Here is an 18,057-nt window from a genome sequence, read left to right as displayed (position 1 = left end):
TCTTTAAAAGTGGACCTTTCTGCAGTTATAAATAATGCATTTTAGTGACACCTTAAGCACTATTTTGGCTGGATTAGCTTGTCAAATGGACATCATAACCACACTTTTTGATGTATCAAAAATAGTTGTTAAATATATAGAAAATATATGAAAAAAAAAACTTTTTTATATACAAATTTATTACATCTTATATCATTAGAAAAAATGAGTCAAAGTTTTAAATGAAAAAAAAAAAGGTTTTTGTTATAAAATACATTTTGAAAGATCATGGATAACAAATATAGCCTAATTGGTATTAAAATTAACTTTAATATGGGACACTTTTTTTTTTGAAGAATAAGGTCCAAGATTCAGAATAAAAGTTGGTCTACTTGTAGTGAAAGATGACTTCATTTTCGCCATATTGTATGTTTTCTTGCACATGGATGTTAGAATGTTGTTTGCATTCATTGGAAGCCTTCTTTGATGGGATATTTTCACAATTTATGATGGCATAGCAGTCAAAATAAGGCAAATGAGCTAATGTATGGGACAATACTGAACCTTTTATCGGTGGGGATGGGTCTTTCGAACCACCAGAACCCCTCCTGGCTAAGGAACTGTAATTGTACTGTCTGATATGTTACAGCGTTCACAAATAAAAACACTACTACAAATGAATGATGTTATTTCGCCATTTCCTCCCCCTATTGGTAAAATCGGAAACAACAGAGGCGCGTGGATCGCAGATCTGCCGAGAAGCCGAGTAGCTTGTTCCAGAGGTCTGCGACTGCGACCTCCCCCCAAATCTTTTCAAAGGCCGGGGGGAAGGGACAGGGGTAAGGGTATAAAATAGTTTGGAATTCAATGTGTGCACGCGAAGGGGAGTGCGATTTGTCCGGCAGTACCAACAACACCGGACGAGAAACGACATCGACTGGGTACGAAATTAGATGTTATGTTGTCATTTAATGATGTCCATATTCACTTAAGTCTAACGCTGAAGTATTTCTACAAGTTATCTTTGTGATGGTGGTGGGCTTGTATTGTAGTTATTTTGAGCTGTTTCCCCAACAAAACAATACACTAAACTACGTTTTTAAAGTTTATCGGAATAGAAAGAATTTAGATAAACATGTATGCCCTGACTCCAGAAAAAGTTACACAATACCTTTGCTGCTGTAAGGACATAAACATGCGTGCCAAAGGTAACGTTAATGTTTCGTCATCAGCAGTAGCCCTTGCTGAACTGCAGATCTTCATTCATTACTGCAGGCGACGTTAGTGGACGACAGTATTATAAAGTTTTACCATTAATTTCGTCAAGGTCACATTTCAACAATTTGGACTTAAGCTTGATACATTTAGCAACACTTCCGTCTGGGTCTTACAAAAAAAAGTCGCGTGCTACAATGTTGATTTTTTTTTTTTTTCATTTTACTACACTGTATGTTGTAGAGAAGTGAAGTAACACATTTATGTAACTTTTTTCTTTTCAGGAATATTCAGATTTTCTGTAATCAATTTATTATCACAAATGAAACGCTGGTCTACTCTTATCGGACATTTCATCATGTTAGCACCAGTTAGGTAACGTACAGATATTTCTTTTATGTTTCTTACAAAAAGTAAAGAAAATTCAATTTTTTTGTTACAAAATCATAAACGGCTTTGCTGTAATTTAATTGTTTATTGGTTTATTTATATTTTGATGACAGTTACCAATATAGTTTGTGACTCACAAAAAAATTCAGCAATTTTGATTAAAAGCTTGTGGATTTTTCCTTTCAACTCCACGACATTGAAGAATAGACAGCAATTTGTAATAGCTGAATAGCTGTTAGTGTGTCAGGTTCAAAAAGGACACAAAAGGATAGCCACAGATGTTTCATAAAAGTGGCCCACCTTGCCTACATATCACTTCTGAAGCAAGGTTAGTGAGTGAAAAACAAATTAAAGTTGTTGATTGAAAATACATGTGCAATGTATATACAATACATCTACATGCAATACAATACATCTACATGTGTTTGCATGCTCCTGAGTAGGCATGGGACAATAACTGTTTTTAAGGTATAGACCATTTTAATGTGGTCATGTCATTGGTCCATGAACATTTTATACTTGTTATCAGACTATTTCATATCTGTATCAAGAGGCAATTCAATCATAACTTAATGTTACAACAACTATCATGAAAAAATTTGTACAAAAGCACGCACATCTCTTTTAACTGGGTGCTCAGCTAAAAAACGCAAAAGGTGCAAAATAAAATATTCATCAAAGGCGGCAACACCAAAGCTTAAAAAAATACATATTTATTAAATTAAAAAGGCTGACACAAAGCGTATGTAATGTTTTGAGCCACACTGTCTGATGAAGAGTCGTGTGGCTCGAAACGTTACACACGCTTTGTGTCAGCCTTTTTAATTTAATACATTTTGATTTTTGGAGCTTTGGTGTTGCCGCCTTTGAAGAATAATTTATAAAACAACTATCATAACATTATTTATCAATATGTGGCTTTTTTTGGATTATTGGAAGCTATAGAAATTAAACATTTAAAACTAGAAATATGTTGGGACCATAGTTTTTGTTTACATCTCTCAAAATAGTCTATAGCACAGTTTGGAAAAGTCAAGATTTTAAAACCACCAAAATGTTCTGCTGTACCATTCCTATGGTATATGTAAGTTTATTTATGTTTGGTTTTAAGGTTTTTAGGACAACAGCATCTTCAGCAAAAAAAGATATCCAAAGCTGCTATTTTAAATTGTAAAGAAATCTGTGTTTTTGAAACTAATGAAGACAGCAGAAGTCAGTGATTCATTTGAATTATTTAGCCTGACATGTTTACTGCTACAAAATATTTTAAATGTTTCTTAAAAATAAAATATTTTCTGTTCAAAGGGGAAAAAAGTTTTTGTTGTTTTTTACTCAGACATTTAAAAAGAATATATTTTAGAGCAGTAATCACAATACCTCGAAACCATGATTGTTTTATCAAAGGTTATCATACCATCAGAATCTTATACTGGCCCATGCCTACTCCTGAGGAAATGTCTGATTTGTGATTTGGAACTTTTCATTGAATTAATTTTGTATGTGAATCAGTGATTCAGGCACAAATCACTTGCTTTATGTTTGTGCATTTTAAATAATTGTTAATTTAAGGTTCATTTAAAAAAAATGTCATAAAGTTAGTTTTGAGTTATATTAAAAATATATATTAGCCATTAATAGAAACCAAAATGCAAATGGAAATGTATTCCTAACAGTGGTATATAATAGGAAAAACAAGACATACATGTTACTGTCTCTCATTTTTTTGTCTGTAGAACTTTGAGCACTGAGAGTAGGAGATGTCCTCTGTTAACTGTTCAGCCATGTCGAGGAATGGTGGACGAGAAGTTTGAAGTCGTCATAAAGAATTTACTGCCAAAACAAGAGGTAACGCTACATTCTCTACATCAGTCTGAAGATAAAGACTTCTGGGAGGCTTTTGGACACTATATCAGTGATGAACATGGAACAGTAACAGGTGTGTACAACTGTTTGATGCATGACTCCACAGTAGAAATTACCACAGTAGACATCTCCAAAATGGATACAAATTCTCATCTGTACAACACTTCACACCTTTCTTTTTCTCTATCTTTCAAAACGTCATCTACTTACGACTCTATCTTAAATTGTTTCCATTGATTGCTTGTAAAAAAAATTGCTCATTTTATACAGTTCGTAGGTACAGAACTGGCCCAGATTCTGCAAAGGAGATGATGATAACTAACTTGCTTTGACAAACTAAAGATTATAGGAAATACATTTTAGCTGAATGTTCCAGCAGGGTACCAAAATGTACAATGCACAGCTCTATCTATTAAAAATAAGAATTGAACATTAATAACCTAAAACAATGGTCCATAATCCACGTATGGCATTATGTCTACATGTATCCTGTTGAAATAGTGGCACAACCTTACATTATTATAAATAACCTGCTTTGACTAATTGAAGATCATGTTAAAGTAAGGATTTAGATGGATTTTCAAGCTAGACACCAAATGTACAATGAATGACATTTGTATGTATCCTGTTAAAATAGTGGCAAAAGATAAAAGTTTGGGAGGCACATATGAAGGCACAGAGCAGATGGGTTTGCTGTGGAGCCTGAGGCCTGTACCAGGAAGTCGATCTGCACTCAGGTAAGTTACTGTAGAATGATGGTGTATTTACTGTTGTCTGTTTTACAAAATTTAAATACCTTTTTTCGCAAAATATAAGGTCATTATTTTTATTTATTCCTACACTTTTTTTTTTCCCCATTCGCCTTTTATTATTCAAGGTTGCGCAAGATGAATGTACTCACACCGATGGTAGTTAACATATCAGTCTACAGTGGGCATCTGTCTCAAGAATTCAGTCAGACTTCTGCGCTGGCCACAACTGTCACAGAGCGCTGGTACATGGCACCTGGTGTACAGAGGGTGAACATAAGGGAGAACGGAGTTCGAGGAACTTTGTTTCTTCCCCCAGGTAAAATACATTTTATACATATAAAAATTTCAATAGGTCTCTTCTAACATGTAAGATTTATTTATTTGTTTGTTTGGTGATAGTCAAGAAAGGCAAAGATGTCAGACTGAAAAAAGTTGGTTGGGTTAGGTACCAAACTTTATTTTGTGCCACTTAAATGATGAAGAGCTGTCAATGAAATAAGGTGTTTGTTTTTTTAGGATTGATTCAACATTGAAGTTATTAAAATTGGAAATGGAATATGGAAATTACAAAATAACTTTTCTGTATAAATGTAATTTTTAATATTTATATATATATATATTTATTTGTTTATAGATTTGTAGATTATTTCACCATTTTTGATTCCTAAATATCTAGTAATTTATAGGGCAACTATGATGAAAATTAGCTTTTGTGAGCTGTTTGGACAAAACTGTGTATAGGTATACTCTGTCCACTGTCATTCTGGAGTGATATAAACACAACAAGTCTCTTTTTTAAAAAAATGTTCTTACGTTAAAATAGGATCCAAATGCCAGTGATTTTGAGGCCCACCGCAATGTGACATTGGAGTGTGTTTTTTCCCGCCCACCAAATTGATTGACAGGTGCCATGTCTACATAATAACATGTATACACATGTCCACTTGCAAAGAAACTGGTATTAAATCATGTTACAATTGTCTGTGATCAGCTTCACCTCAATAATTAATTTTGTGTTTAAAAACGTTTTTAAAACAGAGCATGTTTGTAATAAAGTAAGAAAGCCAAAGTCGCTATGTAATTCTGAACCGCTATAATCACCACAGCCGAATGGTGTCAGTAATGGTGTGTGTGTGTGTGTGTGTGTGTGTGTGTGTGTGTGTGTGTGTGTGTGTGTGTGTGTGTACTGCAAGCAGCATTTGTGTGTGACTCATCATTGCAGAAAGGCTTGAATAGACTCCACCACAAATACATCAAATAAGCTTGGTATTTTTAACTAGTGGCTTTATTTCAGCTTTATCCGTGTCTGTCTCTATCTCTGACTGCTGTTTATCTGCCATAATGTATTAAAAGCAGGCGTTGGAGCGGTGGGTGGGGAGTAGCAGCAAAACACCAAAATGGGCAGATTCTACATTATATAATAAATAATCTGATGGGTATTTTGAGCTGAAACTTTACAGACACATTTTGGAGACCCCAAAGTCTTATCTTAAATCTTGTAAAAGAGGTGCCCTTTACGTTTTTTTATATTGTGCTTCAGAATATGTGAGTCATAACATATGCTTTAAAAACACTTTTTTTAAACTTCTGTTATTATGTCTTGTTTGCAACTAAGCAATGACCTAAAAATTTAGGATATTGTAGGTTATTCTCCCATTTTTAACCTCCACTCTGTCAAAATAGAGAAGAAAGGATCTGTATGAACTTTAATTACATCACAACTTTAATTTCTTGAAAATGTTTGTAAATAATCTACTGTGTTTCTTATTTAGGCCCTGGGCCATATCCAGGTGTGCTGGACCTATGGGGAGGAGGTGGTGGATTGATTGAATATCGTTCTGCTCTGCTTGCATCTCATGGCTTTGCATGTATGGCCCTTGAATACATATCTCCAGCAAAGCTGAAAAACACTGATGTTGATAATACATACTTTGAGGTACATTATACATTTTGTCTCTTAATATGAACATGACAATTATTGCCCATGCATAGTGTGTGTTTCTCCAGTAGCAGATTTAAAAAAAAAAAAATTTATTTGTGCTTGTGCGCACATCTACACGGCTCCTGTAGAAAGCATACCAGATCTTGCAAAATCATCCGTTAGTACAGAAGGACAAGATGGCGATGCTTGGGTTGTGTTTTGGAAGTGCCATCACATTCAGTATGACTGCCTACTCCACAGTCATCAAGGTTTAGTTGTCTAAATATACATTTTATATATGTACAATCCCTACATTTTATATATAGCTTATTGATAGCTCATATGGCTTATGAATGTAATACATTTTTTTCTAAATGTACTTTTGCTTGTAGCCCCAGTGTTGTGTGTGTATCAGTGGAAGTCATGTGGTTCCTGTTAATAAATGCATCTTTGAAGTCTTCGAGGACATAAAAAAGTAAGTGAATTTTAAACATTTATTTACAATCTGTCTACAAACTGAGCTTCACCTATAGAGAGTAATGCTCATTCCATTCCATTCCATATTTCCTTATATTGTGAAAGAAGTTGCAAAGGTCAGCCTTTCAAATGTTTCACAAGTCAGTGCCCAATCAATGTGATTATACTGTATATGGGATAACTTTTAGAGCAATGTTGCAGAGTGATGTTGTTGGCTACTTTCCAATTGAGAATGGGCAACAAAACAGTATCTTGATTTCTTATATCAGTCGTCTGCAAGTTTTTGAGATCCTCAAATCAGAATTCTAGCAGCGAATCACGTGACTGGCTTGGAGCTGTCCAAAAGTTTCAAACAAGATGGTGATTGCGTGAACTAATAACTTATTATTCCGGTTAGTTGTCCTGTGTCAACATAAAATAGGCTTATTTAAATCTATTTTAAATGCTTATAATGCCAACAGTTGTCTTATTTAAAGGTGAATTTAGCTATATAAGGTTTCGGTGTGTTTGTTTTGTGCTTTCTTATCTTATATTAACATTATCATTATAATTATTATTATTTGCTAAGCATTATTTTGCTTTGCTTTTGCTACAATAAATGGGCATCCACTTTTGCATTCAGATAGTAAAGCTATTCAGGAACATTACACCTAACAATCGGGACTTGGAGCAAGCTGCTGGGAGCAGATAGTAACAATACGTTTTGTTAAGCTAAATAGTTGCCCAGTGTTTTACCTGGTTGCCTATTGCTGGGCCACATTGGCCTTAAAGTTCCCGGTGTATCATCACCCACTCTTAGGGCTGGGTTGTTGCAGGATGTGCATCCACTATAAAATATATGCCAGAGTAATTTCATTCAGCTGTGGCAACTGCTGAAAGCAGGAACTAGGCTAAAAGTTAAGTTTATTTATAGCTTTTAAAATAATATAAATTTAAAAAATTGTCACCTCAATCTTTGCCTGAAGTTTATTGGTGGCAAAAAAACACACATCTGTGCATATAGCCCATTCATAAAAACACAATCTACATAAGCTTTGTGTGACTAAAATAGTTTTAAAAAGAATCATACCTGTCTAAAAGAAACAATGGTGTCATCCTTCAGCCTGAACATTCTTCAGTTTGAACTGCATAGTTGCCTCCAGTCAGGTTTATTAACGGCAGATTCGGATTCATAAATCAAATTTACGATAGTTCAAACTCAGTTACTCTGGCAACTTATGCAGTAAAACTAGCCTGGACCGGGGCAGGTCAACTCGCAGGCTAAGCCTTAAGTGCATGCTTAAAGTAATGTTAACATTCACCTGCCATTGTTTGATGTATGTTTGAGTAAATGTATATATAGGGCGATTTGGCCTAAAATCAAAATTAAAAATTAACTTTTTAACATTTAACATTTGAATGAGATTTCGATTAATGAACAATTATTTTATTTGTTGATTTTATTTTTTTTGCCCTCGCAGTTCATTGCCTGGCTTTGTACTGTGAATATGCTCACATATTACAAGTGAGAGATTTTTTTAATGAAGGGTGCATTACTTAGGGTGCAAAATAACTGAAAGAAACACATACCATCAATGATTATTTATTGCACATCAACGTTGAACAACTAAAATTAAAAAACGCACGTTGCCTAAAACTAACAAACAAAATTAATTATTTTCAATGTTGTCAAAAGTAGAAAAAATAATTTTGAATGTAAATAATTTTATCATAATAGAAAATATACCATCTTAAGGTATATCTGGCACAGCTTCCAATCATCATCAGTGTAATGCAAACATGCAATGTGTAGTTAAATTTTCCAAGAGGTGCACGGGTATGCGACTGCATGAAAGCATGAAGGTATATACATATATATGAAGGTATATACACCAACATCTTTAAGAAGAGAACAATAATACATTTAAATTCAAATAAGTTATTGCCAACCAAACAAATACAAACTACAACATTTCAACTAAATTGTATACATTTTTTATGTTTCTGTTGATTTATTTTTTTTTTGTTTATTAAAATTGTATTTCATATTTTCCCCCAACATATTAATTTGGCTGTACCTATTTTTGGACTGATCTGAGTTTATTTTTGTTAGATTGGTTCCAAATTTTGCTTTGGTACTGAATAATCTAATGTATATGCACAAATACATTATTGTAAAGCATCCTGTAGAAAAGATTAATTTAAAAGAGAGATCTGTGAGGGGTTACTTAGAATGAATTGAAAAAATTTAATAAAGAAAATAATATTAAGAAAGCACTGACTGATATAAAGTAGGCTACATTTCTTAAAGAATGACTTTAAAGCTGCAAACCCTGAGTGGAATAATCGGGAGATGGATCCAGGCCAAGCAGTAGTCTCACTTTAATATAAGGATATTTTTCCAGGGGGTGCGGGAAACACAAGTGTCAAAAGCAAAGCAGTAATTTGCAGTGTTTTTGAGAGCAAATTAAAAACCCTGCTGCTTGTGCGTGCACAGGTTGTTGTAGTAATTAATTTAAACTTAATGTGCTTACTTTAAGCACATTTTGAATGTTACAGTGAGCCTGCAATGCATTAAAACTTTTACTTGCAAGCAACAATTGGCAGTAAGCGCACATTCTCTCTCTCATGCACGCGCTTAAGCACAATTTTAATGTATTGTGACAAATGTTTAACGTTAATAGGCCTAAATAATGGCCTATATTTTAAAATCTGCAATTTCCTCTCAGCCTTCTCTCTTGCTTTGTTGCAAGCGGTACTGTAGTTTTTGATTATTATGTTTAAATTATTATATGTTTGAACTCTAAAAACAAATGCGGCTTACTTGCTGTGAACATGGCTGTGTCTCATTTCAGAGCTTTTTCTTTCATCGTAGCTGCCATGGTAGCATTCAACATAATCTATGTATCTATGCTCGACCTTCAGGGTTTTAACGACAGTAACTTGCATGAGTAGTTATCTAGATTATTTAAACTGAACTTAGATTAGTTAGATCAAATGATCTTCAACTTGCTGTCATGAAACCAATTTAGGCGCGGACATTTAGTTTGGCTTATTGAAGTCAGGTTTTTGACTTTAATCCCCGCTTTTCTAAAACACTATTATGAAACAGCCTGCTTTTTTGGCAGAAGCCCTTTCAAAGACAATCTTTCTTCTCATGGATCCAAGGCCAGGTTGGCCTTTAAGATAAAAGGTTGGGTGATGTTTGCCTGCCAATCACTCTGTCAGATCGACACATTGCACATAAACCCGTAAATGACGTGTCTATCTGCATGAATAGGGTGTACAAATCTACATTTGTTGACAGACAGTTAGGCCTACCGATCGTAATTTTCAGCCCGAATATTTTGATACATTTTTATGAATCCATTTAAATAATTTACCTTAATCATTACTATTGGAACGTGAAGAGACTTTCAAACAGTACAACAAAATGTTTATGAAGACCTGGCGCAATAAGGCGCAAGATGTGTTAGGCGCAATTTGTTGCTATTTTCAGAGCAACGCAATCCTAAATTTCATGTTTTGTGCCATGTTGTTTAAATAGTAAATCCATTTGCACCACTTTGTGGGCTCATGGGTGTTCCGGTCTAGAAAGGAGGTGTGTTAAGGCGCATTGTTGGTGCGTTGCTATTTTGAGGAACTAAAATAGACTCTGCAATAATAGATCAGCTAAAAGAAGGTGTAAAGTCCAGCACAGAGCGCGTTAGTTATGCGCCTATGTGGATTACACATTGCTTAATACACACAGGATGTACAGCAATACACAAATATCTTTACATATGAAAAAGAATTAAGGATTACAATATTACAAAAAATATTATTTTCTACATGAATATAAAAACCACTACCTCCATGCCTTCATCTCAGGGGGCTTTTTTCAGTTTATTCATGACAATTTGCTTTTGTATAATGTTGTTGTTGTTGTTGTTGTTATTATTATTATTATTATTATTATTATTATTATTATTATTATTATTATTATTATTATTATTATTATTATTATTATTATTATTATATACATATTTTTTTTATTTGTTTTAATAAAAAACAAGTTTAGATTTGTCCTCCTGTCAGGTTTTGGAGACGTTTGCATCACCATATGGGGCATAAGAATAGGACATGTGTTTGTATATAACACATTTTTTTACCACAAAAGTGGATTCGGACATGCCCTTAATGCTTTTCGTTATAATAAAAGAGTGTACCTTTCCAAATGGAGGGGTTTAGAGAGACTAAATAATTTGAGACACTTTGAGAAATTAGGTGATACCACATTGTGTATTATGAGAAAGCAAAATGTTTGTTTTAAACATTGAATGCATGTAAACCTTTTTAGCAGGCCTACAAAACAAAATTTAGCATTTTAAATATATCACATTTTTAACAAAAAATTATAATATTTTTAAACAAAATAAATGTAATTGACTTTATCCACTGTATTAAAATAATCATATTTAGTATTCTGAGTATAATTGGTACATATGATTTTTGTAATGGTATTAAATGATTCTGTCATGTGTGGTATTCTTTCACAAAGTGAAAATCCTCTCAAAACGGTGAATGACTGGTCCCAATGATAACACACAATGTGAATGTTCATTACAGGCTAATGGGTAAAGTACAAGAGAATGAGGACAACCATATAGTGACCAGAGGCATGATCTTGCCGATTCCCACAGACCCGGCTCTCAAAGCAGACGTATGTATGACTTCAGTGTTTTTTTTTTTTTTTTCTGTGCTTTTGTTTTCCTTTTTTAAATATCAGTTGTGTTTTATTTCTACAGGTTGGGAAAATAAAGTGTCCTCTTTTGTTGGTGAATGGTACTGATGATCAGAATTGGGCTACTAATGAATCTGCCGAAGACGTGAGTCATTTGTACTTTATGCTTGTATGAATGTTTGTATGCATGTATGTTAATTTATTTATTTATTTCAGGGTCATCACTCCAAGTCATTTGAAATTCCCTGACTTTCACTGACTAAAAAGCTGATTTTCTATAAGCTTTAATGTTGAGCAATGCCTCCAGAATTTTTTGATTCTGCGAATGCTAAATTTTGCGCAATATTTACAGGACCCTGCAATTTTTATGGACGCAGATTTCTCGCAAAATTTGGTCACGCTATAAAAAATATTCATTAGTAATATTGTTCCAGATTTTGTGAATCGTCTAATGCCCAAAATGCTCAATCATGTGTGTCATTCGCTTGAATCAATTGTGCCTCCTCATTTGTGCGAAAAGCGCCCCAGGATGTCTAATTGCATCTTTGCACTTAACATGTAAATCACACACACTTCATCAATGTATGGTGTGAACGCACTGTAATGTCATGTTTCTACTGTCAGCACAGCGCAAGCACAGCGTAGCAAAAAGGGCTGCAGGATATTGGAAATAAATTTACATTTCAATAATCTTTTTTTCTGCAATACATATTGCGATATTGAGTGTAATTTACCATCTTTATTTGGAAAGAATTCATAATTTTAAACTGATTGTGATGATTTTGTAAGAGAGAGCATCTGCATAAAATATAATAAACCAATCAGAAGTATTGATAAATACAAGGAGCAAATACAAGGAGAAATAAACAGTGCTTTATGGTTGTCTGGGAGTATAGCAATATTCAGGTACACAAACTAAATCAAAAACACTCAAATTACAATTTATGTTTGTTCAAATTAATTTAAATAGGCTGAGACAACACAATTCTTGAGGGTTTTTTGGGGGCGCAACTGAACTGTTTTATGTTCAATCAGTTTGAATTAGTAAAAACTAATAAGTTGACTTAATTTCTTCATGTTGTTTCAACACATTTTGATTGTGTGTAACCCACCATTTTTAGTGTATATACAGTGTATACACAGTATAGCCTTCATCATATATACATAATTGTGGTTAATCTTTTTTTTTTAAATTACAAACATTATCATTTCTAATGTTTAACTTGTAATAATTTGTCATTTTAATGTTTAATTTGTGATTAATTTGTTCACAAAACGTTTCAGTAACTATGATTAAACTTTGCAACGACTCCACAAACAGTGTTTTTAACTGTGACTCTTGAAATAATCTCTAACTATAATTCCGATTCGACATTGCTGATCCTGCGATGTGACTATTGTGGATGAACAACACATTGCGATATCAATGGCTAAAACGATATATTGTGCAGCCCTAGTAGCGAGCATTTTCAGTTCATTCATATGGAAGTTGAGCGAGGCAAGTAGGCAAGTCAAGAGGTTGACGTATGCTTTCAAATGTTTACGGAACTGGAACACTGTGCAGAAATCACTTACATGTAGGCTACTATGAGATCGTATTTCTCCACACTTTCAGTTTCACACACATCTTGAACCATGCATGCCTTTGTGTTTATGCACTGAAAATTTTTTGCACGTGTGATAAATGTGTAAACACTTGTCTTCCACTTGATCAAAACAGGCATGCTCAGTTGTAAATATAACACACCCCAGAGCAGTGACATTGTAGCTTTGCTAGCAGCACTAAGTGCAGATTTAATGCTGCAGTAGGAACGTATTATTAGGAGGAGGTTCCTATAATACTCCCCCCTATGGCTTATCTGTACTGCACTTGCCAGCTGGCCAATTTTACACACTAAACTGCAGTATGATTGAAGCATTCATTAACAAATAGTTGCAAATAATATGTTATATACAGTAATACACTTCAGTATGGTTCAAAAACTTAGCTATAAAGTACTATTGTATTTTAGTTGAATGACTGGTGTTTAAGCCTTTGAATTCGAAGCAGTCACATTGGTATAGGCGAAAATGAAGCTTTGCACGTCACTGATCACGTGATTATGGCAAAATGACACAAGCTATGGTTCACTGCGAGATGTATTGTTTTTTTTTTTTTTGATACATGCTTTGAAGCCTCTGTGTACAATTTCATTTCACTAGAAAATACTGCATAACTTTACTCGCTATTTGTTTTTCCTTATATGGGTGTCAAAGGTTACAGGGGTCCATCATTCTTCCAAATATTGCATTTTGTGTTCAATGTAAAAAAAAATGTTCCGTGTGTAAACAATGGCAGAATTAATGTTTTTAATGAACACACTTAAATGTAAAAAGCAGGAACTTATAATATTTCAGCATCATTTCCTCTTCTAGATCGCAAAAAAATGTCCTCACTGAAACCTATTAAAAGATTTAATCTCAACGCCATTTAAGCAAAATGTCAAACCTTTTTCATTATTCAAATTAACAAGCTTTCTAAAATTTGTTTTACTTACCAAAAAAATGAGATATTCTAATGAATATTGGTACCCAAAAAAGATCTGTTTACTATTGACCTGCATGGAAATTTACCTTTAAATAACAGTTAACTATGTCATGTTCACACATATGAAATAAATTAGAGCCTTGATATGATTCATTTACAGATTGAGATGATGATGGAAAAAGCAGGAAATCGACACCTGCTGACTGTCTTGACGTATCCTGATGCTGGTCATCTGATTGAACCTCCATACACACCTCATTTCAGAGCAACTAACTTCCTTCTGCATGACATGAAGGAGAAAGGCAAGCATATAATCCATTGTTGCCTTCTGTTTGCATTTTTCATATTCAGCTTTTTCCTCACATGACGGCTACGTTAAATTATGAGCTGCACTTTCAGCTTGAGGAATTTCCATTCAAATAAACAGAATTTCTTGAGTAATAAGGCTGAGCTATAATATTCAATAAACTATTAGGCTATATTTACACGCGAATGACGTAGCCAAAAATGGAATCGTTTTCCCTTGCGTTTTCTACTGTTTCTCATTTGCACCACAACATTGTCAGGATAATCTGCATTTACAAATATCAAATATATGCAAAAATACTGTATTACATAAGCCCAACCAGTATTTGCCATTACCATCTTGTTAGTAAACGGTATATGTAGGGAAGTGACAAGACTGAAGCAGCTCAGGGTATTGGTATGGATTTTGAATTTTCCATTTACATATAAAGCATCTACACTGTGGAATGTAATATTTGTGAAGTAACTCCACATGTTGCATTAGCAAACTCTTGACCAGCAACAATATTGCCATATACACCTTCATTGTAATGTATGATTAAATCACCCCTGCCTTTTAAAATCAAAAAGTACTGCACATGTCGACATACCTAACACATATGTATGATGTCACCATTTTCAGCTTCTCCTACAGGGTGTTTACATGGAAAGGACCAGGATGAAAGTTTCAAAAACTTGCACTTTAAAATCCATTTAAATTGTATGCACTTTCAGTTCCCAAACTGCTGTTAAATTAACTGACAAAACACATAGAGTTATTGCGTTCTGCCTGAAAACATCATGTAAATGGCCTCTATGTCTATAATATAGCTGCGGAAAGGCTATTTTTGTTTTGTTTTTAGGGTTATTGCAACACAATCTCATGGCAATTCATAACTTTTAGTGGCTAATTCATAAGCATTCGTACGATCCCATTTGTACCATTTAATACGATTTGCTTATCCCCAATGATGGTTGGGTATAAGGTGGGTTTGGATGCCATGCCTCCTTTTTAAAATCTTACATTTTTGTATAACTGACTTCATGCAAATTAGCTACTAAACTGAGAAAATGTAAAATAGTTGCATTTCGTAATGAGATTTCCTGGCTGGGTTATTTATGATCCTGCTGCAAGTAATAATACACTTCACTTATTTTTATTTTATAGTTTAATGAAAGTTACTACAATAATTCACACAAAGCGTCATGGCGCAATAGAAAAAGGTGGATTGGATTGATATATTTCACAAAATTTGCTCACCATTTATTCTACCTCCAGAAGTCCCAAAACACTAAGAGTTTCTTTCTTCTGTTAAGCACAAATTGCACTGAACATTTAATTTGTGAATTGAATTGACATCTATTTATCAACAGTCAACAGCTTACCAATTCAAATGCTTTATTCAGAGCATGTCTCTAGTAAATGATTTACAGATTGAAATGACGCGTTAAGAGTGAGTCTCTAGTCAAGGAGTCATGCATTCAATTGATACGTACAGAGTGATTGTCCAATAAATGATTTACTGATTGAAATGATCTGTACAAAGTGAGCTTCAAGTTAAAGATTTACTAATTCACATCACCTGTACCGAGTGAATTTCCAATAAAAAAAAAAAATTTAAATCACATTTTCAAAATGATCTGTAGAGTGTCTCTAGTAAATAATTCACTGATTTTACAAACTGATCCCTATGGGTTTCAGCATTTGAATGTGGTTTCATGGTTTCTCTTAATGTTTCACTTTAATTAGTAAATTAAAAATTAAGTACTTTTGTACTTTGACTCATGTACTATTGAAGTGGACTACTTTATACTTCAACTGAAGTAATATTTTATTTGGCTATCTGTACTTTTACTCAAGTACTAATTTGTGCATTTCGTCGTCCAATGCATTGCTCAAAATATAATCTATTGTGTACAACAGAATAAAGAACTTCATACTGGTACAAAACATGTGAAGGGAGTGTGAATGATGTAAACTATCTTTTTTTAATAATCCGTCTCTTTAAATCTCCTCAATTTGTTTGAATGTACATCTGAATGAATGTTGTTTTGTTGTTTCTGCAGTTGTCATGCTGTGGGGTGGACAAACTAAACCACATGCATACGCTCAAGAGGACTCATGGGAGAAGATTTTAGCATTTTTCCAAGAACACCTCTACAGTTCAAACGTTAAGGCCAAACTGTAGTTCCTTCATTTGAAACTGTGATATATGACCAACTTCATTTCAAAATGCCATTAAATGCAATGATTATGCTGCCAGTACTTGATTTTTGTTTGTGGAGAAAGACACTTTAGATCATGGGTCTCAAACCCAATTCCTGGAGGGCCACAGTTCTGCACAGTTTTGCTCCAACCCTGATCAAACACAGCTGATCCAGCTAATAAAGGTGTTCCAAAACTACTAGAGACTATTAAGCAGCTGTGAGTTGGAGCTAAACAATGCATGAATTGAGTTTGAGACCACTGCTTAAGATCATTTTGACACACTATATTTTCTTCTTTTGTAACCACAATCTACCTCTGCTTAAAATAAAAGCATAAATAATAATTTGAGATTTCATCTCATTTAGTTGGACTTTTTTTTATTAAAAACAAGAATGTATATTGTCTAAAGTGAGTAAAATGAGTGTTTTAAACAGGAAAATATGTATGCAATCCATAAGATTTGAAATAATTTGGATAAATTTGGAAGTATTTGCTATAATAAAAGTATGTTTTATTTGTATTGATAGTGAATCGCTGAATGAGTGACTGTCATGGTATTTTTGGATGTAATTAACTATTGTGTAATTAAGCTGTATGAGTTGCAAATACAATGAATTTGCTCATTTCTTCACTGATAAGATAATAACATTAGAAAGGCAATCAACCAAGTTTTGCTGACATCAGAATCAACCACAACTTAAGTCAAGGGAATTGATGGTAAAAATTTGGAAGAGATTATACGGATTATGAAAACATCAACCTGCAGTCTCCACACACTCCCCATATCATTCCTCAAAATTATTTATTTGTTTAGAAAATTATCTCCTAAAAGTGGTAAATGCTTCATTTCTTTCTGGGAGCTTTGTAATGAATTCCTAGACTTTTTTACAACAAAGATCGATAATATTTTATATAATATAATATAATATATTTCCTGTGATGCAAATTTTCTGCATGTTGAGCTTTTACCTTCTCCTTCGTCTGTTTCGAGTCTCTCATTTTTTAATGCTGTTGTTGTCAGATTGTAATGTCAATGACCTCATCCTGGGTACTAAATTCCTTTCCAACCTCTGTTTTAAAAAAAACTGTTTATCAGTAAAAACTGTTTATCAGTATTTGTGCCCCACATCACAGCTATTGTGAATGTCTCACGGGGTCAATAGAAACTTCACTAAAAAGGTATTTTAAGGTAAACTGCCACTGTTAGGCCAATCCTTAAAAAACCTGGCTGTGACTCCACTGATTTATCAAACTATCGGCCCATTTCGAATGTACCCTTTTTAGCGAAAGTTCTTGAGCGTGTGGTTGCGGGTCAATTGCAAAACCACCTCAAGGTAAATGCCTTATTTGATGTATTTCAATCGGCTTTAGTCGGGTCACAGTGTGGAAACAGCTTTAGTTAAGGTCACTGATGACCTTCTTATGATTGCTGATTCAGGGGCTTAAGGTATTCTGGTGCTCTTGGATCTAACTGCAGCATTTGACACTATCTCTAACAGCTTACTATTGGACAAATTACAAAACTGGGTTGGCTTAGCCAGGACAGCACTAAGCTAGTTTAAGTCCTACCTCACAATGCTCACGGTTCATTTATTTGGGGGATCACAAACTGTCTCTCTGTGTCATGGTGTCCCTCAGGGTTCGGTACTTAGGCCACTTCTGTTTAGCATTTATATGCTACCTCGGACAAATTTTTAAAAAAATATGGTATTAATCATAATTGCTATGCTAACGATA

General features: G+C 33.9%; 1 protein-coding gene across 5 annotated transcripts; it reads left to right on the top strand.

The window, feature by feature from the left end:
* Positions 1–719: 719 nt before the first annotated feature.
* LOC130222892 (peroxisomal succinyl-coenzyme A thioesterase-like) lies at positions 720–16,668 on the top strand. Of its 5 annotated transcripts, none has more exons than XM_056455481.1 (12): positions 841–920; positions 1,479–1,569; positions 3,318–3,520; positions 4,085–4,184; positions 4,325–4,515; positions 5,972–6,135; positions 6,270–6,389; positions 6,513–6,595; positions 11,185–11,278; positions 11,364–11,444; positions 13,987–14,128; positions 16,179–16,668. In XM_056455481.1, the coding sequence occupies exons 2-12, from the start codon at positions 1,517–1,519 to the stop codon at positions 16,298–16,300; spliced, it is 1,353 nt and encodes a 450-aa protein (XP_056311456.1). In that variant the 5' UTR covers positions 841–920; positions 1,479–1,516; the 3' UTR covers positions 16,301–16,668. The 5 variants fall into 5 exon arrangements, with proteins under 5 accessions (XP_056311455.1, XP_056311456.1, XP_056311459.1 ...); XM_056455483.1 differs by lacking the exon at positions 841–920 and adding an exon at positions 1,792–1,912 and having other exon boundaries at positions 1,498–1,569; XM_056455480.1 differs by lacking the exon at positions 1,479–1,569 and having other exon boundaries at positions 720–920.
* The last annotated feature ends 1,389 nt before the right edge of the window (positions 16,669–18,057 follow it).

This window comes from Danio aesculapii, chromosome 4 (assembly GCF_903798145.1).
Source record: "Danio aesculapii chromosome 4, fDanAes4.1, whole genome shotgun sequence".
In the NCBI taxonomy this organism is placed as follows: domain Eukaryota; kingdom Metazoa; phylum Chordata; class Actinopteri; order Cypriniformes; family Danionidae; genus Danio; species Danio aesculapii.
This window is presented reverse-complemented; position numbering and strand designations above follow the sequence as displayed.

Excerpts from the sequence above, each read along its gene's own strand:
- LOC130222892 (XM_056455480.1), top strand. The coding sequence starts at position 847 with ATGTGTGCACGCGAAGGGGAGTGCGATTTGTCCGGCAGTACCAACAAC. Across the intron at positions 921-3,317 it reads CGAGAAACGACATCGACTGG|AACTTTGAGCACTGAGAGTA; the intron begins GTACGAAATTAG and ends TTTTGTCTGTAG. Across the intron at positions 14,129-16,178 it reads GCATGACATGAAGGAGAAAG|TTGTCATGCTGTGGGGTGGA; the intron begins GCAAGCATATAA and ends TTGTTTCTGCAG.